This window comes from Lycorma delicatula, chromosome 3, assembly GCF_047948215.1.
Source record: "Lycorma delicatula isolate Av1 chromosome 3, ASM4794821v1, whole genome shotgun sequence".
In the NCBI taxonomy this organism is placed as follows: domain Eukaryota; kingdom Metazoa; phylum Arthropoda; class Insecta; order Hemiptera; family Fulgoridae; genus Lycorma; species Lycorma delicatula.
The window spans coordinates 66,263,148-66,288,712 of NC_134457.1; the positions used below are offsets into that span (position 1 = coordinate 66,263,148).

The 25,565-nt window shown below is 28.0% G+C and overlaps 1 protein-coding gene across 1 annotated transcript in view; it reads left to right on the top strand.

Moving 5' to 3' along the window:
- The window catches only part of LOC142321140 (lactase/phlorizin hydrolase-like), a 122,791-nt gene that overhangs the window by 20,331 nt on the left and 76,895 nt on the right, over window positions 1-25,565 (top strand). Inside the window, exons 6-9 of the mRNA XM_075359133.1 lie at window positions 1,533-1,713; window positions 9,670-9,764; window positions 18,128-18,275; window positions 19,335-19,483. Of these exons, the coding sequence (XP_075215248.1) occupies window positions 1,533-1,713; window positions 9,670-9,764; window positions 18,128-18,275; window positions 19,335-19,483 (573 nt within the window). The remainder of the gene's footprint in view (window positions 1-1,532; window positions 1,714-9,669; window positions 9,765-18,127; window positions 18,276-19,334; window positions 19,484-25,565) is intronic.

The following is a 25,565-nucleotide window of genomic DNA, read 5'->3' on the forward strand; positions in this document are numbered from 1 at the left end:
TTTGGGATTGAATGATCTCAAGATGGCTCATACAATGCAAAAAATATCAGTATACCTCTAAGCAACTACAATAGTTTATTATTAATTTTTTACATCGTTCTGCATTTAAGCAGAACGTTCAGCATTCTAATGTTTCTACTTGATTTTCTTAATAATGATTTATTTATTTGTTATATCTCTTATAAAATGAAGCAAAAAATGAATGATAGACTATCATCTATAAAATATTACTTTCTTTGACCAGATAATTGCATTACAACTAGTTAACTTTTTGTTGTGGTTCCTTATAAATTAATAGAGCTGCTACTTTTTGTAGTCTTAATTATTGTATGATTTTCTTTTTGTGTTATTGATGTTTTGTTACACCAAAAACTAATTACCAGACAGCACCACTAAAATCTATGAAGTAATGAACTGTTTGAAATTGGTTAATATTGAAGGAGAAGGCTAAAGGTTAGCTCAAAAATTATGTAGAATGCAGATTAAGAAAAGAAAGATAAGGAAACCCATTATTTTTAGGAAAAATTATTAACTTTATTGAACATAACTTTGTTATATCTGTATGATTGTTTTATTATGGGAATTTTAGTAAATTAGAAAATATTTCTTTTAAAGTTTTTAATTACTTATAGTTATTTTAATAAGCAGTATATTTATTTGAGTTACAAATAATGTGTTACTTTAAAAATTAAATTAATTACTTATTAATTAAATTTACAATTACAAATTTACATTATTTTCTTATTCAAACATTTTATCTCTGAGTATCAGATAAATATACAAGAAAATTACCCAATTATTTTAAATGATTAATTACTGGTTTTTCACCCTGTTGCTTTGTTTCTGGTACAAATATTTTTATTATTCTCTTATTGTAAACTGACTAAGGAAGATAAAGAAGGAAAAAAAATGTGATTGATGGGTCCCACAGCCTTACTTTCTTCTTAATATATATGGATTTCAGGGAGACTGCTCATTCTCAAAATCACTTTTTAAGAACTTGAAAAAAGAAACAAAAAAAATCACCAAGTTAAATATTGGTGACTGATAATCAATTGAACATTGTTTCAACACCTGGGGGTACAAATGGTGAAAATTGAGAGCAGTTAGCCTGTTAAACCAAGTGATTTAACTTTAATACTGTAGTTCGATATAATAAATAAGTGTGCGTGCTATTTATAAATTAACCTCTGGTTAAGTGATAAAAGTAAACAAAATATATTGAAAAAGTTTATTATATAAAAGAGTAAACTATTTTACGCAGTCCTCGACCAAATTCAAACACTTGCCATTTCATGACACCAGCTTGTCTATTCCCTCTTCAAAGAATGGTTCCGCCAAAGTACCCATCCATTCATTAACTCCATCCACGAGTTCATCATTGCTTTTTAATTGTTGAGCTAGCCAATTCTTCAATTTTATGAAAAGGTAAAAATCAGACTGTTTTATTTTCTTTTGGTTTTCAACGTTTTTTTCTTAAAGAAATGGTAATAATATCACTGATATAGTATCATTCTCCGTTTGTTGTGTAGGTTAAACTTTGGATAACAATCAATGAGCCTTTAGAAGTGGTACAAGGTTATGGTGATAAAGAATATCCACCTGTTTTGGATATTCATGGTGTTGGTGAATATTTGGCAGCTCACACTTTGCTAAGGGCCCATGCCAAGGCTTACCATGTTTATGACAAAGAGTTTAGATCATCACAAAATGGTAAAGATTATTTTTATTTTATCCTGTATTTCTAAATGTTAAGTATTTTTACCATTACATATGCTTATATCAAAAATTTAATTTTCTAAATCTAAACATATTTAGCAAATAAAATTTCTCCTGGTTCATTCATACATCAGGTAACTTTTACCTTTGTGGTTATATATTGTGTGTGATTATGATGATGAATCAGACTTCACAGATTGAACTGTGTTGATGCTGCCATAGCCAATAATTTTGAATAATACAGTAATACAATAAATATTACATGATATGTATGCTTAAAGTGGACAAAAAATCATACACCTGGGCCCATAACTTAATGAAAGTGAAATAATGGCTTCACTGAACGATTAAAAATCAATACTAATAATTAATAATCATTTTCACATGTGTACAAAGCAACCAACTTACAGTCAATGAAAAGAAAAAGAAATCAACAAACTTACAATAAATGAAAAGAAAAAGAAAGAAATCATCTGAAGTTAAATAAACATATACATTATGTAGTCAAGTAATGTTATCTGTTGATTAATATCATACTTAAACCAGAATTGGTGTATTTTCTCATATTTCAACAGGATTTATATCTCACAGGAAATTATTTACATAATTTCAAACAAACATCTGATACAGCATGTTGGTGGAGTACATAAGGAATGTATTTCAAGTAGTCGCTTGTTTTCATCATTCACATCTTCATAATTATATACATAATAGATAAAAATCCTGTTTTATTTAACCAGTCAAGGTAGTCTCAGTCTCTGCCTGATATATATGCATGTTAAGTATTCCTATAAACAAAAAAAAACAACCATCATGCATTTAATTAACAAATTATATAATATACAAAATTATATAATTTGAAAGACAAAAATATAACACAGTTTTCCACCAACAGAACAAAATTCAATAATACCTCTTGCCTTATACTTATTGTTTTTCCATTTTAAGAGCGCTTTCGAGGGTTTCTCTCATCGTCAGTTAATAAAATTTTTTTAAAATCACACATTAAACTACTTGTATGTATTTGTATATATACAATGTCTTTCTGAAATATAACATTTTTTATTATTATCCCATCCTTTTACAATTTCTATTATTTTTAAATTTGTATTCGAGTCGGTGATTGAATGTTTATTGATTATTAAGATGGGCTGCAAGATTGGAGAAACCTAATTTATTGTTTTTATAATATCTAAAGTGTTCTTTTACAAACCTTACCCTAAATGATCTACTAGTTTTCCCAATATAAATTTTGTTACAATCATTGCATGTTGTTTTACAGATACCATACAAATTATAAGGATCATTATCATTATTATGGATTTTCAAATGTTTTATTATATGATTGATTGTATGGTCTATATATTGGTTTATATTTTTTATCATTATAAACATTAACCAAGTTTTCAATAATGTTGTTAGCATTTTTGTAGATATTATCAATCGATAGTACATTATATCCATTTTTTACTGCAGTATCTTTTATAATATCTATTTCTGCATCTTGTTTTTCTTTTATTATTCTGTGTGTAATGTATCACTCTAAACATGTTTGTAAATGTGTTAATTTTGTTTGCCCAAGGATGGTTCGATCTTCTGTTAATAGCTATTTTATTAGTTGTTGGTTTCCTATTTACAGGTGTTATAATTTTATTACTTTTACTAATTTCTATGTCAACATCTAAAAAATCTATTTTTCTGTATTTGTCGTTTTAAAGGTAAATTTTAAATTATAAGAATTAAGTTTTTTTTAAATTATTAAATGTTCATTATTTATAACAGGTTCTTAGACTACCAAAATATCATCAACACACCAAACCTATAATTGAATTTTATGAATGTGGGTAATACCATAAACCATCCTATTCTCAAACTATTGTAAATAAATTTCAGACAAAATGGCCGATAATGGAAATTCCATGGGCAAAGTATTATCTTGTGTGTAAAATTTTTTGTTAAACTCAAAATATATTTTTTTGGCATGTATTTCTAATGTTGGTTACAATATTATCGATAAATTTTGGGTCTTCATTATTAATTTTCAGTTTATTTCTTATTATATATATATAGTTTGATCTATAGGGATGGGATATTAGGGAACATGTTAAATTATGTCATAACTTATCATTTTTAAATCTGAGTATTTTATCAATTATTTTAGTAATAAAATAACAATTTTGTTTACCTTTGGGCACACAAAAATAAGTGATTCATTAAACACAGAATAATAAAGAAAAACTAGATGCGGAAATAGATATTATAAAATATATTGCAGTAAAAATGGATATAACACATCATTAATTGATAATATTTATAAAAAACAGAAACTGGACTCTAATAATGCAGATAGTGAATGTGACGATGATAATATTTATATAAAATACTCTTATACTAACAACATTATTGAAAACTTGGTTAATGTTTATAATGATAAAAAATTTAAACCAGCATATAGGCCATACAATCACATAATAAAGCATTCGAAAATCCATAATAATGATAATGATCTTTATAATTTGTATGGTATCTATAAAATAACATGCAATGATTGTAACAAAATTAATATCAGTTAAACTAGTAGATGATCATTTAGGGTAAGGTTTGTAGAACACTCTAGATCTTATAAAAACAATAAATTAGGTTTCTCCAATCCTGCAGACATCTTAATAATCAATAAACATTCAATCACCGACTCGGGATACAAATTTAAAAATAATAGAAATTGTAAAAGGATGGGATAATAATAATAAAAATTTAAATATTTTAGAAAGATATTGTATATACAAGTACAGCCAAAATTTAACTTGATTAATGTACAGACAGAGTTTGATAATGATTTTCTTATCGAAATTGCCAAAGATAACAGCACATTCATATAATTAATTAAATAAAAATTTTAAATAACGTTAATACAATACTGTTATGTGTGGTTGGCCAAATGAAATATTTTATTTTAATTTTTTTACTACATATTTTTATAATATGCGACAATTTTAATGTTTTTGAGTTTAATGGGTGATTTTAAAAATTTTTTATTAACTGATGATGAGGAAAACCCTCGAAAGCCCTCTTAAAATGAAAAAACAATAAGCATAAGGTAAGAGGCATTATTGAATTTTGTTCTGTTGGTGGAAAACTGTGTTATACTTTTGTCTTTGACATTAGTACAGAGGGTAATATTAAAAAATACAAGAAAAAAAGAATTAATTTTGCTAAGTTAATTATATAGTTTTTTTTTTTTTGTCTTCAGTCATTTGACTGGTTGATGCAGCTCTCCAAGATTCTCTATATAGTGCTAGTCGTTTCATTTCAGTATACCCCCTACATCCTACATCCCTAACAATTTGTTTTACATATTCCAAACGTGGCCTGCCTACACAATTTTTTCCTTCTACCTGTCCTTCCAATATTAAAGCGACTATTCCAGGATGCCTTAGTATGTGGCCTATAAGTCTGTCTCTTCTTTTAACTATATTTTTCCAAATGCTTCTTTCTTCATCTATTTGCCGCAATACCTCTTCATTTGTCACTTTATCCACCAATCTGATTTTTAACATTCTCCTATAGCACCACATTTCATAAGCTTCTAATCTTTTCTTCTCAGATACTCCAATTGTCCAAGCTTCACTTCCATATAAAGCGACACTCCAAACATACACTTTCAAAAATCTTTTCCTGACATTTAAATTAATTTTTGATGTTAACAAATTATATTTCAGACTGAAGGCTCGTTTTGCTTGTGCTATTCGGCATTTTATATCGCTCCTGCTTCGTCCATCTTTAGTAATTCTACTTCCCAAATAACAAAATTCTTCTACCTCCATAATCTTTTCTCCTCCTATTTTCACATTCATTGGTCCATCTTTGTTATTTCTAATACATTTCATTACTTTTGTTTTGTATTTGTTTATTTTCATGCGATAGTTCTTGCGTAGGACTTCATCTATGCCATTCATTGTTTCTTCTAAATCCTTTTTACTCTCGGCTAGAATTATATCATCAGCAAATCGTAGCATCTTTATCTTTTCACCTTGTACTGTTACTCCGAATCTAAATTGTTCTTTAACATCATTAACTGCTAGTTCCATGTAAAGATCAAAAAGTAACAGGAATAGGGAACATCCTTGTAGGACTCCCTTTCTTATTACGGCTTCTTTCTTATGTTCTTCGATTATTAATGTTGCTGTTTGGTTCCTGTACATGTTAGCAATTGTTCTTTTATCTCTGTATTTGAACCCTAATTTTTTTTAAATGTTGAACATTTCATTCCAGTCTACGTTATCGAATGCCTTTTGTAGGTCTATAAACGCCAAGTATGTTGGTTTGTTTTTCTTTAATCTTCCTTCTACTATTAATCTCAGGCCTAAAATTGCTTCCCTTGTCCCTATACTTTTCCTGAAACCAAATTGGTCTTCTCCTAACACTTCTTCCATTCTCCTCTCAATTCTTCTGTATAGAATTCTAGTTAAGATTTTTGATGCATGACTAGTTAAACTAATTGTTCTGTATTCTTCACATTTATCTGCCCCTGCTTTCTTTGGTCATGACTATAACACTTTTTTTGAAGTCTGACGGAACTTCCCCTTTTTCATAAATATTACACACCAGCTTGTATAATCTATCAATCGCTTCCTCACCTGCACTGCGCAATAATTCTACAGGTATTCCGTCTATTCCAGGAGCCTTTTAATGCTCCTTTTAATGCATTTAAATCTTTTAATGCTCTCTTAAATTCAGATCTCAGTATTGTTTCTCCCATTTCATCCTCCTCAACTTCCTCTTCTTCCTCTATAACACCATTTTCTAATTCATTTCCTCCGTATAAGTCTTCAATATATTCCACCCATCTATCGACTTTACCTTTCGTATTACATATTGGTGTACCATCTTTGTTTAACACATTATTAGATTTTAATTTATGTACCACAAAACCTTCCTTAACTTTCCTGTATGCTTCGTCTATTTTACCAATGTTCATTTCTCTTTCCACTTCTGAACACTTTTCTTTAATCCACTCTTGTTTCGCTAGTTTGCACTTCCTGTTTATAGCATTTCTTAATTGTAGGTAGTTCCTTTTACTTTCTTCATCACTAGCATTCTTATATTTTCTACGTTCATCCATCAGCTGCAATATATCGTCTGAAACCCAAGGTTTGCTACCAGTTCTCTTTGTTCCGCCTAAGTTCGCTTCTGCTGATTTAATAATTGCCTTTTTAACATTCTCCCATTCTTCTTCTACATTTTCTACCTTATCTTTTTTACTCAGACCTCTTGCAATGTCCTCCTCAAAAATCTTCTTTACCTCCTCTTCCTCAAGCTTCTCTAAATTCCACCGATTCATCTGACACCTTTTCTTCAGGTTTTTAAATCCCAATTTACATTTCATTATCACCAAATTATGGTCGCTATCAATGCCTGCTCCAGGGTAAGTTTTGTAGTCAACGAGTTGATTCCTAAATCTTTGCTTAACCATGATATAATCTATCTGATACCTTGCAGTATCGCCTGGCTTTTCCAAGTGTATATTCTTCTATTATGATTTTTAAATTGGGTGTTGGCAATTACTAAATTATATTTTGTGTAAAACTCTGTAAGTCTGTCCCCTCTTTCATTCCTTTTGCCCAGCCCGTATTCACCTACTATATTTCCTTCCTTGTCCTTTCCAATGCTTGCATTCCAATCTCCAACTATTATTAAATTTTCATCTCCTTTTACGTGTTTAATTGCTTCATTAATGTCTTCGTATACACACTCTACCTCATCATCATCATGGGCGCTTGTAGGCATGTAGACGTTAACAATCGTTATTGGTTTAGGTTTTGATTTTATCCTTATTACAATGATTCTATTGCTATGTGTTTTGAAATATTCTACTCTCTTCCCTATCTTCTTGTTCATTATGAAACCTACTTCTGCCTGCCCATTATTTGAAGCTGAGTTTATTATTCTAAAATCACCTGACCAAAAGTCGCCTTCCTCTGCCCACCGAAACTCACTAATTCCTACTACATCCATATTTATCCTATCCATTTCTCTTTTTAAATTTTCCAGCCTACCAACCTTTTTTAAACTTCTAACATTCCATGCTCCGACTCGTAGAATGTTATTTTTTAATTTTCTGGTGACCCCCTCCTTAGTAGTCCCCACCCGGAAATCCGAACGGGGGACAAGTTTACCCCATGGAATATTTTACCAAGGAAGGCGCCTCCGTCATTGCTATATGAAAATGCAGAGAGCTACATTTTCTTGGAAAAAAAAGCAGCTGTAGTTTTCCATTGCTTTCAGCTGCGTAGTACTCAGAGGACTGAGTGATGTTGATATGGCCGTTTAAGTCGTCCTGACTCATGCCCCTAACAACTACTGAAAGAGCTGCTGCCCTCTTTCAGGAATCATTCCTTAGTCTGGCTCTCAACAGATACCTCTCCGATATGGTTGCACCTTCGGTCCAGCTACTCTGTATCACTGAGTACTCAAGCCCCCTCACCAACGGCAAGGTCTCATGATTCATAGAGGAGGATTATATAGTTATTTAACAAATTATATATTATATAATTCACGAATTATATTAATAAATTACATATTAACAAATTTATTACATATTTTATAAGAAAAATAAGAAATAAATGAAAGTAGAAATTGTTATTAAAATACCTTAAATTTTAATTTTTTTTTAATTTAGGAATTGATATGTAGAATTTTGTAAAACACTAACTTTGTCAGTCACTATTATAAATTAAAGCAGTAATGAAAAAAAAAAGTAAATTCTAATTAATATACTGGGTTTTCCATTAAGAGATTGTCATTTCAGATTATTAATACATATTATTTTGAATAGTTGTCGTTATCCTTATTTCAATCTAAAATACAAAATTTACAATTAAATGTAAATAACAGTATCTGATAAATGGTCACCTCAGTTTTGTTACAAATGTTAATATTGTGAAAGAATTTCTGCATTATGTTTTCACATAATCACAGCGGTATTCTGTGAGCAACTGCTTGTGTATTAACTTTAAGTACTTGAACTGTTTGTATATTGTTGGCAAAATTTTCTTTCCCAAAGTTCAAAAGGAAGAAGTCAAGAGGTGTTTGGTCATACAATCTAGGCAGCCAACTGATATCTCTATTTTATGAGATAACCCATCCTGAGATTTGATTGTTGAAAAATAGCACAGAATTCAAAATGACATCTCTTAATGAATAATTCAGTATTGTAATCATAGCATTGAAGTAAAATACAGAATAGAATTGCAGAAGTTCTAGTGAGAAAAAAGAACAATTTTATCAGCAGCAATTTTATATTGAAAGAATCTTCTAAAATAGTCTTATTGAAAACAGTTGTTATATATTATTTAGAAATAATGAATTGTAAAATAACTTAATGCTTATAATTGTTTTTTGTAGCAAAAAATATCAGATTTAATGGCACAGAAAAAAAATTAATTAAAATTAATTACAGAAAAAGCCTATGTAAAAAGCTTATGTAAAATATTTCCTAGGCCATCATTAAGCCTATAGTAATGATAGCAATAAAATATTATACAATCCAGATTTATTTAAATCTGTAAATAGTAAATAATATTTGCTAAAAAACGAAATAAAAAAAATTGCATTTACTGATGCAAGCATTTATGAGTATCCTAGTATAGAATGGTAAACTATAATTGAAAAATAAATTTAAGTATGTAATTTATCATTAGGCTTTAAAGACATTGTAATGATAAAATTAAGTTATATGGGATTCTAACTTTGTTGCCAGATTGCTTGCAGAAACCTTAAGGAATATTTGTGCCTGTAACTCCAGTGACCATACATTTGATAGTTTTCAGATTTATAAAATGTGTTATTGAAAAAAATAAAAGAATATTTTGCATTGATTTTTTAAAAAAAATATTTTATGTTACTTCATTCTCTGTTTATTTCTATACTGCTAATTTTGTTTTTTATTAGGAAAAATTGGAATTACACTTAATTCAGAATTTGCAATTCCTAAAACAGTTTCTGCATCAGACAGAGAAGCTGCTGAGATTAGTTTACAGTTTATGGTAAAGTATTTATAAATTTAAAACAAAGATATTCTTTTGCATTTTTACAATTACTATTATTATCAGGCATTACTGCCTCATTGCTAGACATAGACCTCTCCCAAATATTTACATCTTTTCTTCACAAGTGTACATTTATTTCTATAAATTCCAATTATACAATCATGTTACAATATTTTTCTCTTTCTATTCCATTTCATACATACTTTACTAAGTTTTAATACGACTTTCTTTTATAAAATATAGTACTAATTGTACTAATCTTTCTTTATAGGCAAATCTCTTGAGTTTTAATGAATGTTATATCAGTATAAAGTCAGAAAAATTTAAATTGAATGAATTATTATACTTAATTTTTGTTCTGACACAAATTAAAGTTATATATGTTAGGCTATTTTCAATATTACTGATGTCATCAAAAAGAATCTAGCCTTTACCAGCCACTCACCAATAAAGCAGCATAGCCTTGCATACTAATAGTTAATTCCAAGATCTTTGTGTCAATCGTGTGGTTACTAAACCATATTATGCATTTTTTTGTTACTTTGTGTTTTTATGGAGTTTCATTCAGGACTCACTTAGAATAGAGCCAAAATCTTCTCCTGTTATAAAGCTCTATTACTTCTATGTGACAGCTATAGCTATAATGGAAAGTATATAGATCTGACCAATTGTGTTCTTTGTACACACCTGACAGTATTTTCATAGTCCACTATGTCAAAGGTTTTGGGTTCATATTTTAGTTGTGTCAAAGTGGAAATTCTACTAACTTTTGTTTATTGAGATGATCGAAGGATCAGGAATTTGTTGCATGCAGTAGTAAATTTTATGATGAGACTTTTGAATTTGGATTCATATTTTTATAAAGAAAATAACTGTTTACAAGTAAAAGATGGAAAAAATGATATAAAAGTGGGTTGCCAACACCTTCTTTTACCTTTTCATTGGATTTCCTCTATTGGATACTACAACATCAACTGATCAAAATCTAATCAAATTACACCCATCACTTAGTTGTGTTTATCAACTGCCTCTGATTCAATAGCATGACACCTTTGCGATTGATAGTTCTGCTCTAAATTCAGAGCATATCATCAGTACATCTCTGTAACCACTCTGTTTAAAATACACTTATGCTATTGTTTGTAAAACGTTTGGCAGTTTGATTTTTATTTAATTAAAATTTCATAATGGGAGGGACTTCATTTGTGATTAATTTTAAATATGTCGGTGATATATAAATCCTTCTTTTTAAAACTTGTTGGACAAGACCATGCTCTTATAGTAGCTATACAAATAAAAGAATAACCCTTATCTAAATTTCTTTCCATTAACTTAAGGATTATTTTATTAACATGACCTTGCACTGATATCTGAATCAGAGGATCCAGTATATGCTGAGATGAATAAAACTAATTTAAACATTTCTATTTACATGTTTATGTTTTTCTCTTTTATGTATATATGAAATAGCAATCTGCTTCTCTACATCATCATGGATTTGTCAATAAATAACTGTCTCGTCTGTGTAAATATTAGCCTTGTTTTCGTGAAATGCATTGAGTAGCATTAAATGTTTATTATTTTGTGTCGGTCATTGATAATTAAAATGTAGACTTTGAAATATGTTCATTCTTTGAAGTAAGTTTCATTCTAAATATTGGAATGTTAAATAATATGTCTGTACTCCAGTAATCATTGAGTCTAAGAAGAGGAACCTTAACTAAAGCAGAAACTCCTCCAACGTAGTTGGTTTTCATTTCCTCATTCTATCAATCTAGCCATTCATTTAGTACATTGATCTTTGAATTTTTTTTCAAATTTATTTGTCTCATGAATAGTCAGGTCAATAATTTTTGGATTGAAAACAGTTTTAAAAATGCCATTTTGTTTGTCTGATCAAAAAGATCAGGATCTTCGTTAAAAGTAAGTGGATTATTTTACAGTCTTCTCTAAAGAATTTTAATTTTTAAGCTAAATTCAAAAATTGTTAGACTATTAACTATTTTTTTGCTTTAAAAAGTTTTTTTACAGAAAAAATTTATATTTTATAATTTTTTTCCTTTAAAAAAAAAAACTAGTTTGAGTAATAATAATGCTGTAATCAAATATATTCAAAATACTGTACTATTCTTGTGTCTTTTTAAATTTAAATCCAGGGAATTACAAGCAATTATTAAAATTTCATATTTAATAAGATTATTAACTATTATTTAAAAACAACAGAAAAAAATAGCATCGGAAGTTAAGTTTCAAAAAATTATAAAGCCTTCCTGTAACAGTTAGCTAAGATTGACCTTTGCTACTCAGCAGGAAAAACGTTAATGATCTACATAGCACAAAAACACGCATGTAAATTGGCTGGGATTCAATAAAGCCTGTTGAAATAATTTAGAGAACTGATACAATTACGCTTGCAGCGTTCAATATGTCCAACAAAATGTTGTTTTACTTATACATAATGTATTGGAGTTTTATCATTCAGTTAAAAAAGGGTTTACCCTGAAAGCGGGATTATAAATAGATTTAATTTTAAAAAATAAAATTTATTTGAAATTAGAATTCAGTAATGGTAAATGTAGTATTTATTATATAGGTCGCTTATAAAATGGATTCAGTCTTGCTTTTCACATACGACAATAATGAATGTTTTCACTGCCTTTTAAACCCCCCAGGGGTGTTTTAAATTATTTGCCTTCTTTAAGAATTTTTTGTTTTTTATTTTGTGTAATAAATATATCTTGAGTACTATGACATAATGAAAAGACTATGTCTTGCTATATTTTTATGATGTCATATATTATTTCAAAATTGAAAATTTTATTAAGATTTTATTAAAAAAAAAATTATTAAAAACTTAAGTCTAATTTCTATGTATCAATATATTTATTTAAAGTATCCAAAACTTAATGTATATATGTCTGTATTATTTTTTACTATTGTATATAATTATAGTTCTAAATTTAAAGAACTCAGTCAACCTAAGTACAGAACAATAAATAAAGTATGATGACACGTTATTTTTTTTTATTTTTTTTTAAGACCATAATGGGTCACTTTGTCCTTATTTTATTATATATACAAAAATGTTTTCGCGAATTTCTTGCATCCTCAGTTGTCATACATTTTTTTAAATTGTTCACGTCAAATTACATATTACACGTAAACATTTTCAAGAATAATAATTTTTTTCCTCTTGTTTACAATAAAAACTTTGTAAAATTCTTTTTTTAAATATAAATTATAAACATCAATAATTTAAAGTTAAAAATTGAAATTAAAATTAAATATTTTTTAACATTTAAAATCAAAAATTAAAAATTACATCCATAGAAATATATATTGTATATTATATATACATATATAATATATAAAATATTAAAATAAATATTAATTTATTTTTTTATTATGTTAATTGTTTTATCTATGGGTATGCTAGGGTACATATTATTAATATCATAGCTAACCAACCTAGTATTATCTCCAATTGCTAAGTCTTTTAATTTATTTACAAACTTGAATCCATTTTTTATATTATATTTGTAATCTAATTTCATTTTCATTAAGTATTTTATCTAATATTTTGAAGATAATATAAGATGGAGCAGTTGTAAAATTAATTAAAGGATGAATAGGTATACCAGATTAATGTATTTTTAGAAGGCCAGTTAATATTAGTGCACTTGGTTCAAAAAGGTATATTCTGATATACCTGGTATGTTAAATTATTGTTATAATTAAAAATATATTATTAAATATTTCACTATTAAACTTTTAGCTATTTTTAAAAATTTTTTGGTGGGGTCATTTATTTCTTTGAAATTATTTTCTAATATGTATTGTTTCATCAAATTATTATATTTTTCAAAATGTATGGTGATTGGCCTATTGGTTTTATCTGATTTTAAAACAATATGATTATTATTATTTAAACTATTTTTCACTGATACTAAATAAATAAATTTCATGTATTTATTGCTTGTCTTGATTTGATAAATTTGACAAATGTCCTTGATAATGAGGAGCAGTTTATTGTAGCTAAAGCGTTTAAATTTAATCTGAAAAATAATGATAAGAATAGTATTCCTGAAAATATTTTGAATTCTAAAATAAATCCTAATGTTAAAAAACTTTTACATTATATTAGTAATAAAATTCATGAAATTAAACGTGAAAATTTATCAAAATAAGTTTATAAAATTGAAAACTGGGTTTCTCTAATGTTTCTGACCATCTTGTTAATAATAAACATTCAATATCTGATATTCAAACAAATCTAGAAATATTAGAAATCAAAAATATAATATGAATACAAATAGTAGGGGTTTAGGCATTTTAGAGGACTTTTATATATATAAATATAAAAGTAGATTTAATTTGATAAACCTACAGGTATGAGGATGGCACGATTATAAAAGCTGCAGTAGATACACCACTTTTTCAAAAATTGTTAATATATAATTCAATCTTTCAAATCTGTACAGTAACATAACACTGGCTAGCAAGACCACATGTATATTTATTCTATTTTAATCTATTTATTTATTATTTAATTAATTTTTAATATTTTTATCAATTGACATCAAATTTCTATATATGTAATTTTTAATTATTGCTATTTATATTTAAAAAAAGAATTTCACAATGTTTTTATTGTACTTTATAAAAAAGAGAAAAAAAATTATTATTCTTGATAATGTTTATGTGTAATATGAAATTTGACGTGGATTTAAAAAAATGGGTTACAACTGAGGATGCGAGAAATTCGTGAAAACGTTTTTGTATATATGATAAAATAAGGTAAGTGTCATCCTAATTTATTTATTGTTCTTTACTTAAGCTGATCAAGTTCTTTAAATTTATATAGTATTACAAATGAATATGATGGTAATCTTAAAAGAATTAACTATAGTTTTATCTGAATATACAAGGGAGGTATGCCACTTTCAGAAGGTTAAGAACCTTTACTAAAAGTAATTTTTAAAATTACAATCTCTGTGTAAACAATTGATAAAATATTATTATTATATCTACAATATATATTATTTCTTATTTGTTTAATGTATTTAAGATATATTGTAAATTTTATAAAATCTGTTGTCTGATTTTTATTAAGTAGAATAAATTAAATCATATTTCCTTCTTTTCGAAATAAAAATAAATATTCCTCTATTTTTTTTTATGTACCAGTTAGTTATTTAGATAGATTTGGTTATTTACAGTGGTTAGCACACAGGTTTCTAGAGTTGAGTTCAGTTTACTAACTTGAGTTCAGTTCCCAGCAAACGTCTGATCTCTTTTCACCGATTATTTCTTACATGTGATCTTCTTTTTTAAAATGCATATGTATCATTTCAATAATAATAAAAAGTAAAACGGGCCATTTTTATGTCATGCTGCTAAGTAAGAGTTGAAAAATGTACAAATGTGCACTTACATAACTTATTCATATATTTGTTTAATCACAGCATGAATTCAAAATGATGTTCTGGAATGTTCAGACACTTTTCCTATGCTGAAGGAAGTACTTTAAAAACTGTAAATAAGGATTAGTGAGATTATACTAAATAAAAAACAATATTTTTTATTAGTCTATCCTATTATGCAGGGTATAACACAAAGTGATATATTCCTATTCTACTCGTGAAAATAATGGATAAAGTTCATATAAACATATGTCCTAAAATGTTTCTTTTGTGAGTTGCGGCTAGTGAAAGATTCTGCTCGGGTATTAGCTATTCTAGTGAAATGAGGTCATACTGATACTTTTAGGACGTTGATTAAGGGACAGAATTACTGATTCCTTATGGTTTTTGACCTGAAAAATAGAATAAAATAAGTTCCAGAACCTTCTCTGCAGTAATTTCTGAGAAATCTGAGGTGAGAACCAATAAATTAGGATAAAAAACCCTATTTTTTATGTTTGATATATAACTTTGTCAAATGGGTAAGAAACTCATAAAATTAAAACAAAACTTACAGTATTTAATTCTGAATAAAACAAAGAAAAGTTAAAATAAATTTCAATTTTATTTAGAAACAAGTACACTAGACCAAGTGGCATTATACGTACCAGTTATAATAAATGTTCAAAAACGAGTCCACAATCATCAACTCATTTATGGTGGGCTTCTTTATTACTTTTGTTAGATCTTCAGGACTGTTCTAAGTTGGTCATCCAGATCCATATTGTGGACAAATAATTTCTCACAAAAATGCGTTATTGTTTTGTATACAATATTTTTCATCCATCTCCAGTGGATGAAAACAAATTTACTAACACTGTAAAAGTGTTAGATCTTGGTGGTAAGGAATGTGGTTCTGATTGATCCATTTGTCAGGGAAATAATGATTTAAGTGAGTGGATACGATACATGAGAAGTGGGGAGGTGCACCATCGTGCTGAAAGTATACTTTACATCTCAGTGGTAGTGAAATATCTTCAAACAGCTGCGGCAATTCTTGAAGAAAGTGCAACTAGACCTCAGCATTTAAAAAGCCAGGTAATGGTCCAACAGCTGATTGTGAAGAAGGCCACAACATATATTGACACTAAATCAGCGTTGAAAATTGCCTTCCAGTGTTTCATGAGAATTTACTTCTGCCCAAGTATGCCTATTACGTAAGTTGTTGATGCCATCTTAGTGAAATTTTCCTCGTCAGTAAACAAAACACACTTGTAGAGTTGTTGATTTGTATTTCACCAGTTGCAGGAAATCCAAGCGAAGCAGACCATTTCCTGGGTGTAGATGTTGAACTGGCTGTTTTTGATAAAGATATATTAAATCATAAATTATGATAATTAGATATCATAAATTTATGATAAGGATTATTTAAATGTTCTCCAAACTATTGAATGTGAAACACCAACCTGCTTAGAAAGACATCATGGACTGATGCCTGGACTGCGCTGAACTGCTTCGATAATAATTTCATCAATAACAGTGTCGTGTTAGACAGATCATTCATAGCTGTTACAAATACTAGGTAGTGAACTATTTCCCCAAAGATTACAAAAAGTCCCACAATCTGGAATCCTGCAGTTTGGAAAACTTACTTCATATTCTACTGCAGCAGCTGTTACATTACCATTACCATTACATTACCATTACAGACAAAATGAATACCATACCAATGCACTCTTCTGTTGTAAATAAGTACGGCATTACTTCAAAGGCAAACCAATCACGTTCAAAGTAAAATTTACAGAAAAACTTTCCTAATGACAGCACAGTTCACAGTACCCAATATCCTCAATGTACCTTATAGAATGATTTAAACAATAATACTGTATTGCACATTGGTGACCAGCTGTTGTTATTTTATTGTCAACTTTGAAATAATAATTTTAAAAAAATTTAGTATATTTCTGTCATTAACAAAAAAATAATTTTTATTTTACAGTTGTTGCATAATGTCCAGTTTTTTTACAGTAGTTTTTAACAGTAAATTTTTTGTTTACAAATTTTTCATGTCACCAGAAAAGAATTTGGTTATTGTATACATTAAATAAGTACTTTTCTGACAGATGTAGTAATGTACAGCTTCTAAACAAGATTAAAATTTTTCTAACTTTTCTCTGTTTTATTCAACTTCTCTTACAAAGTTTTGTTCAAAATTAAATTCTCTACACAGTTTTTTTATAAAGTTATATGTGTTTATTACCTATTTAACAATGTTGTATGTGAAACATAAAAAATAGGGTTTTTACCCGAGTTGGTTATCACCCCAATTTCTCAGAAACTACTGCGATATGGTTCTAGGACCTATTTTCAATTTGTTTTTTCAAGTCAAATGATAAAGAAATCATAAACCATACAAAATCACTAATTCTGCCCCTGAATTAAACATCGTAAAAATTTCACTATGACCTTTTTTCACTGGGGCAGCTGGAATCCGAGCAAAATCGTTCACTAGCTGTAGTTAGTACAAAGCAATTTTAGGAAATATGTTTATATGAACTTTTTATATTATTTTCATGAGTAGAATAGGTTATGAAAGTCCTGGGAGAATTTTGTGATACACTGTATATTTGTTGTGATCATCATTATTGTTTGTTTCTTAACATTTCTTTTAATATTCATGGTATTGTAAGACTCGATATTACTCTTACATGATGCAATATCTGTGTTAGTAGTTCATTGTGTTTTGTTTCATGAATGAAAACAGTTTATTATTTGGATGAGATATACTAGTGATTTTTTAACTAATATTTATTGGGTATATTGGTAAAGATATAAAGAAATGCACATCCCTTCCTTACATAGATAAAGAATTATTATTACTTTTATTTATGTGTATTTTTTTTTACATTTTTAGTTTATATAAATTTTAATCATAATTTTAATACTTCCTTCTTCCAGTTAGGTTGGTTTGCCCATCCAATATTCAGCAAAGAAGGTGATTACCCTCCTGTTATGAGACAAAAAATTGATGAGAATAGTAAAGCTGAAAAGAGGTCCTCATCTCGATTACCAACATTTACTGCCGCAGAAGTAGAAGAATTAAAAGGTACGTTTTCATTTTTCAGGCTTCATTCATAACATCTAAACAACAAAATTATTTGACCATGATATCACTCATTAGTAATGTAATAGCCATGGATTCCCTTGTGTTGTTTATGCTGAGAACTTAAAATTTATCCCTTCTCTTAGATAATTTAAAATTATTTTTTACTTTTAACATTTATTTTGCTTTTAATATTACTTATTAAAAACAAAATACTTTCTTACTTATTTTCATATTTATTTAACCAATTAAAAATATAAAAAGTCAACTCCAAACTCATAATGATGTACTTTATCTCATTAGCATTGCCAACAAAAAATGACTGTTTATAAAATAAAAAAATTACTTCCTAGCCCCATGATGTCAGTTAATTGGCATAATAAAATTATTGTAGACCATAATATAAATGGGACACTAGTCATTCCTGAAAATAGTTTTCCAGTCTTAAAAATATCCTAATTCAGATTTAGTAGGAAAAGTTAACACTGAAGTGTAGTAGTTTCCCTAGTATGTTTCTCACCCATCTAATTATTTCCTACTTTTAGTAAAACATTTAAAAGATTTAAATATGAAAATGGTAAGATTCAACACTGTTTTAATATTAATACAAGTATTTTTCACTTTCACTTAAAATTGATTCAGACACAATCAGTGAATTTTATAGGTAAGTAAAACCAAATTAAGTTACTGCATCACAGACCTCTGTCTTAATTTTAGATAAACAATTGCACTTTATTTTGTTACAAAGGAGTAAGAAGTCTATACATTGCACATATCTAATATATATATTTGCTGTTACTTAAGAAGGTATTCTTTACTTAGTGTAGCAAATTCAATAAAATACTGAACATTTTACTTTACAAATTAGGAAACGTTATTACTTGAATCGGTTGGTAAATGCTTTGCTACCTACTTGAAATGTAAAGCCATATATTATAAAAATATTCAAGATTTAAAACTTCAGCAGTCAGTTGTCATAAATAAAAAAAAATTGTTTTGTTGTATTTTGCATTATTCCACCAGTTACTCTGCAGTTATTTATTTTTATATGCATGTTTACAGGTAGTTACGATTTCTTTGGACTAAATCATTACACTTCACGTCTTGTTACAAGAGGAACATCTGGTAAATCACCTTCATGGGCTCGTGATTGTGGAGTGATAAAAACCGTAGATCCCAAATGGCCAGGGTCTGCTTCAAATTGGTTAAAAGTAATTTTATTTTTTACAGTTGTAATAATTATAGAAAGTATTTACAAAAATGGATTTGTGAAAAATTGAATTAATGTCTGCATTAGCTGACAAAAAATGATGCAGGCAAGACACAATCAGATATAAACCATACCAGGATTTTGAAAACTTCTATTTCTGAAAGTAATCAAATAATCTAAAGCAATAATTCCACTGCCCACATTGAAAATCAAAAATTCTCTAGCAGCCTCCAAAATATTTATACTTACCATCTGTTAAAAATAATAATTGCAATTGCTGTTTTTAAGGTGCACTCTTAAAAAGCAATTACAATTATTGTTTTTAAATGTGGCATTTCCAGTTCCTGAGTTGAAACTTACATAAAAAAATCTATACAAAAACTAATTCTACAAAACTTACATAAATAAATTCTTTTAAATGAGAGCAATTAAAACGCATATTTAATCATATTTGGAAGTATTTTTATTAAAATTGCTTTCAAGAAATTTATACAAAATACAAAATTTTTTTGTATTCAGAAAAATTGTAGAAAAATATGCAAAAAAATAATTTAAAGGTAAAGTCTTAACCTTTTTATTGATTTTAATGCAGTTTACTGAAAAAATTTTGTTCCCTCCATGCGCTCGATGAAACATGAAGAAAAACTTTCAGCTTTTTAAAACTTTTCTTCTCACTGATTTTTTGTTTTAATTAGATGATTTTTGAAATCTGAAGAATACTGTCAAAAAGAAGAGTATTCAAGCTTTAATTTCTATTTTATTCATCTCTAAGCCTCTTGGTTGCAAAGTGAAAGTAGTTTGAATACAATCATTTTTTATTATAAAATATAGGTATCCCTTTAATTTTTTATACTAATATAGTAGGTATTTAATTTTAGTTTGAAATATCAGGAAAACATCATTTTTGTTTTTTTTTTCCTTCCTAGACCGCCTGAACATCTCCAATTTTCTGTGAGCCTTCAACCGTCCCCCTTGAAGGCCTCCAGCACCCACAAGGGTGCTTTATACCACTTTGAAAATAAGTAGTGTAAGGGAACTAATGGTTGATGTTAAGTCAACTATTTGACTATTCAAGGATTTTTTTAAAAGAAATGAAAATTAACCAAACACCGTACACTGTATACTTGACCCAAAAAATATATAAAATTAAATCTTAACATATTTCCTTTCTATATATTACACATATAAATATAGTATTGAAAATGAAATTGTTGTACAAGTTAAATCTATCCATTATTAGAAGTTTGCCTTTAATGTGTAGGTTAAAAATTACCTGAATATAAACAGTGTATTATAATCCATCTACAAAGGATCTTGTAAGTGTTTGTATAAACTGTTATATTTTCAAAATTTTACATACTTAACATACACAGCATAAATGGCAAGTATATATTTATATATATATATATATATATGTAAATAAGATCATGAAAGTGAGTTATATATATTTATGTCTTTGGTGCACTTGAATCAAGTTAATTTATATTAACTGATGATAAATCATTAGGTTTTGAAAATGCTATTAAAAAAAAAAGAAATTAAATTAGATAAGGTTGTCTTACATATATTGATTTGGTGGAAGCTGATCGAATTTATTCTTCCAAATCTAATACAGTACGTTAAAAAAAGGGGGAAAAAAAAAATATATATATATATTTCAAAAAACAACATCTTAACCACCAAACACAATAACAGAAAAACCTAAAAACAAAACAAATATCAATAGTCAGCTTTTGTGGGATCCCACATCATCAGTTGGTAATAATTCTACAATTATATCAAAAACAAAAAACACAAAAGAAATAAAAACTTAAAAATTCAGAAAAACCCACACCAAAATTCAAGTATATTCATTCGTTTTTTTATTATTGTTACAATTTCCAAAATGTCTAAATTATTATTATTATTATTATAATCACTTATATTATGCTTACACTGCAGCAAATGGTTTGCCTACTACAATAAACAAATGAGTACACTTGAAAGATAATGTACTTATAAATTTAAAAGTATGAAATGATTAGCCAGCAGATTGTTTTTGAAGATGATGCTTCAATTAAATACATAGTGGATTGATTGTAGCAATTGGCAACAATGTTTACGAACATAGTTTTATGAAGTTTTAAATTTACATCATTCCCAGTATGGCAGTGAAGTTGTGTTGTTCAGGTTTTGTGGTTGTTAGGGTTTATGTTTTCTGAACTTTTATTTCTTTTGTGTTTTTGTTTTTTGATATAATTGTAGAATTATGTACCGACTGATGATGTGGCATCTTGCAAAAGTCGACTATTGGTATTGTTTTTTTTTTTAGGTTGTTCTGTTACTGTGCTTGGTGGTTAATTTGTTGTTTTTTGAGTTTAATTGGCACAGTGGTCAGTTTGTTGATGAATTATTTGAATTTTCAGAAAGTTATATATATATATACACCATGTATTGTAATTTCTTTATTTACATGTTGTATATATTTCTTATTGTATTGAATGATGGCAATTATTACCTATCCTCTGAATTAAACTTCCACCATTATTTTTTCAATAATCATCTAGTGGAGTCAGTAGGGAAAGTTCTGATTGAACCTCATGTCCTTGATCATCAGCTCTGAAAATAACTATCTAATTTTTTTTAAAATGAACTTCCAGCTTTTAAAGGATGTCCTTCTGATAATGTGAACATATTGTATTTCCAGCTGAAATGTCAACTAATTTTTATACCATGTATCTCAGCTTTTCAATTCCAAATTGGTAGATTGGTCATGGAGGACTATAAGTTTGTTTGGTCAGGGTTAAAAATGTAAAAGATTTGAGTCTTGTAGATTTCTTTATACTGGAACACTTATAGGCATTAGTGTATAATTAAAGACTGGACAATGAATGTTAGATATTGGCAAAAGCTTTCACTACCCTTAATTCAACAGCAAAATGTTTCTCAACTTATGTTTGTGTGAAATTTTTTCATTGTTTTGGTAAGAGGAATATGGCTATGAAGAATTGTCAGAAATATCGTCTCTCTTGTGTTTTCTGTTTGTCTGTGTGTGTGTGTGTGTGTGTGTGTGTGCGCATGTGTGTGTGTGTGTGTGTGTGTGTGTGTGTGTGTGTGTGTGTGTGCATGTGTGTGTTAACAGGAAAACATGTATTTTTTCCTATAAATAGCAATGATTCCACAAATAATTAGCTAAATTTTCTTTTAGATCAAAATATGTAAAAATGATTTCATTTTATAAAAAATATTAACACGCTCACTGTGGCGACCTAAATGGCTTGTGTCACTTCCCTGTGTTACGAGCATATTTGACCCGTACTCTTTCTCACTACTTGCTACGAGATTTATTTGTTCCGTACACCAATGCTTTTGTAAATCTTCCTGTCCAAAAAATACATAAGTTTTATAGAGCCAAACAATAAGTACATTCTGTTGGTAGAAGTATGAACTACTTCCAGCAGAAACAATTCATCTATCCAACATCTTGAATTACAAGAGAACTGGATTTTATGCATATTTTGCATTAAAACATCAAATTTTTACCTCATCTTTATGAAATACAACAACCTAAGTATTTTTAGTGGGAGTATTTAGAACAGTTATTTTCTAACTACTTGTTATTATCCTATATTACGGCATAAAATTAGTTTTTGAAGGAAAAATAAATAATAAAATGTAGTCAAAAGTTCATTTTTCAAGAAGCTACCTTACAGTTTATTTCATTATATATTATAAAACAATATTTTATTCTAATATAAACACAAAAGTTAACCCCTTAAATATTTCAAAAAATTTCAACTGACCAAAAATATATGTAATGTACTAAAATATGCAGGAAAATTAGGTGAGTAAAACCGGAAAAAAATTTAAAAACAAGGTAACTTAATAGCAGTAAAAGTAATTTTGTTCATATTGGAATTAAATAAAATATAATCTGAGTTCTTGAAAAATAACATGAAATAAAATATATTTTTGATTATAAAGTTTTGTGTGTGTGTGTGTGACCACACATACAAGGGCGGACCAGAAAGTAACTTACATTTATGCCTAGCGTGGTGATGGGTGGGGATAGAGCCGCCATCTTGGCATCAAACGTTTCTACACTCAGTACGCATCAAGCTGTCGTAGCGTGTGGACTGTGATTTTTCTCTTTTGTTTGTTGAAAATTATTGAAATGTGCACTTCAACAGAAAATCCTGCAAGTTGTGAGGTGTGTTCAGTGATAGGTTTTTACTAGTAAAAAACCTCAAACCAATTGAAATTCATCAGTAACTTTGTGAGGTGTACGGAGATTCAGTAATGAGTGAAGGTGGAGTGAAGCAGTAGTGCATTCAGTTTAAAAATGACTGTACCATGTAACCATTATAAATTCTGACCTAAATTTAAATTGAATTGGGTTATTTAAATTTATGAATTTATTTGAAATTTATTTTATATTAAACTATTTCATTATATGGATTCTTTAATACGTTGATATATGATATATCTGTTAAAACATAAAAGTTTAATTATTAGCAGCATTATTCATTTGTTATTGAATTCTTTCTTAAAATAGAATTTTAAGAAACATGACATCATGCTGGAAAAATGTGCTAACGTTTTCTATACAAAGAGCGTTAGGTTAATGTGAGTACACACACTCACACAGACTTTGAGAATTCGAAGAAAGATGGTAGGGCTAGACCTGTGACACCATCAAGAAGCGTCAGTTTTGTGCAGAATTTCATCATAGTAAGTTGTGTTTGTGAATATAATAAAAAAAAATTAAAAAAGTAATCATAAAATTTTACTAATCATGAACTATAAGGAACTCAGGTATGAGAACTTTAAATTAAAGGTCACCCCATAAGGAACATTCTTGGATCTATTGGAGGATTTTAGACTCGTCAACGTTATAAAAAATATATATAATAACAAAAATATTATTATTAAAATTATAACATGTTAAAATGGCAAAATTGCAATTAAAATTAACATTGGATTGGCTAATTTGTTAGTATTATATATATATATATATATATCAGTAAGATATTTTGTTAATTTTTGATGTGTACAAGTAGTATACAATAGTGGTTCTACGAATGAACCTAAGTAGACAAAATTGGGACTTTTGAATCAAATGTGTTTATTAACACTTTCTTTGTTATTATATGTAATATGTATCATTCATTGCAACTACTAATTTTTATTTTAAGTAATGAGTTTTTATAATTTTGGTGAGAACATACGCAGCATAGTAATAGTACATTATTTCGCAAATCCTGACATAGTAAGTACATTTTTATAAAAATATAAATTTTAAATTTTTTGTGTTATTAAATTTGATGTTTTTTTTAAAAAAAAAGCTTATGTTATTGTATCTGGTAACGAACACGAAGCTTACAACTAATGTCCATGATGAGGACCACAGTGGTCGGCCTAGCCTTGTGACTGAAGAATTGACGATGAAAATCAACGATAAAATTCATGAAAATCGCCGCATTAGAATTACAGAACTCTCACTTCATTTTCCTCAAATTTCATGAAGTTTACTGCATGAAATTGTATCGGGGAAGCTTGATTATCATCACAAGTTTTATGCAAGATGGGTGCCAAAAATCTAAGGTGGCAGATTTCTACAAAGAAGAAATTGAAAAGCTTATGCATCTTTATAAGTGCCTCAATTTAAATGGCAGCTAAGTAGAACAAAAATTAAGATTGTCCCTTTTAGTTGTATATAATAAAATTTCTTTTCTTTATTTGGTTGGTTTTTTATTTCAAAGTTACTTTCTGGACAGCTCTCGTGTGTATGTATGTGTATGTTTTGACCTAAAATTTGGATAGCTTAGATATTTTTAAAATAAAGATTAATACCTGCTACTACATAACAAAAGAAAAATATAATATTCAATCATAAAAAATATAGGATTTAATAATTTAGATTCGTAATAATCACTTACTAATAATTTATTTCAGTTGTTCCATAAGTGATATAAAAATAATAATTAAGTTATAATAAGAATATTAAAACTTATGAAAAAACTATGAAGTTTTAGTTTCTGTCTCAGAAAAAACAAACATCAATCATTAGTCATATGAAATATCACCATTATAATACATTATAA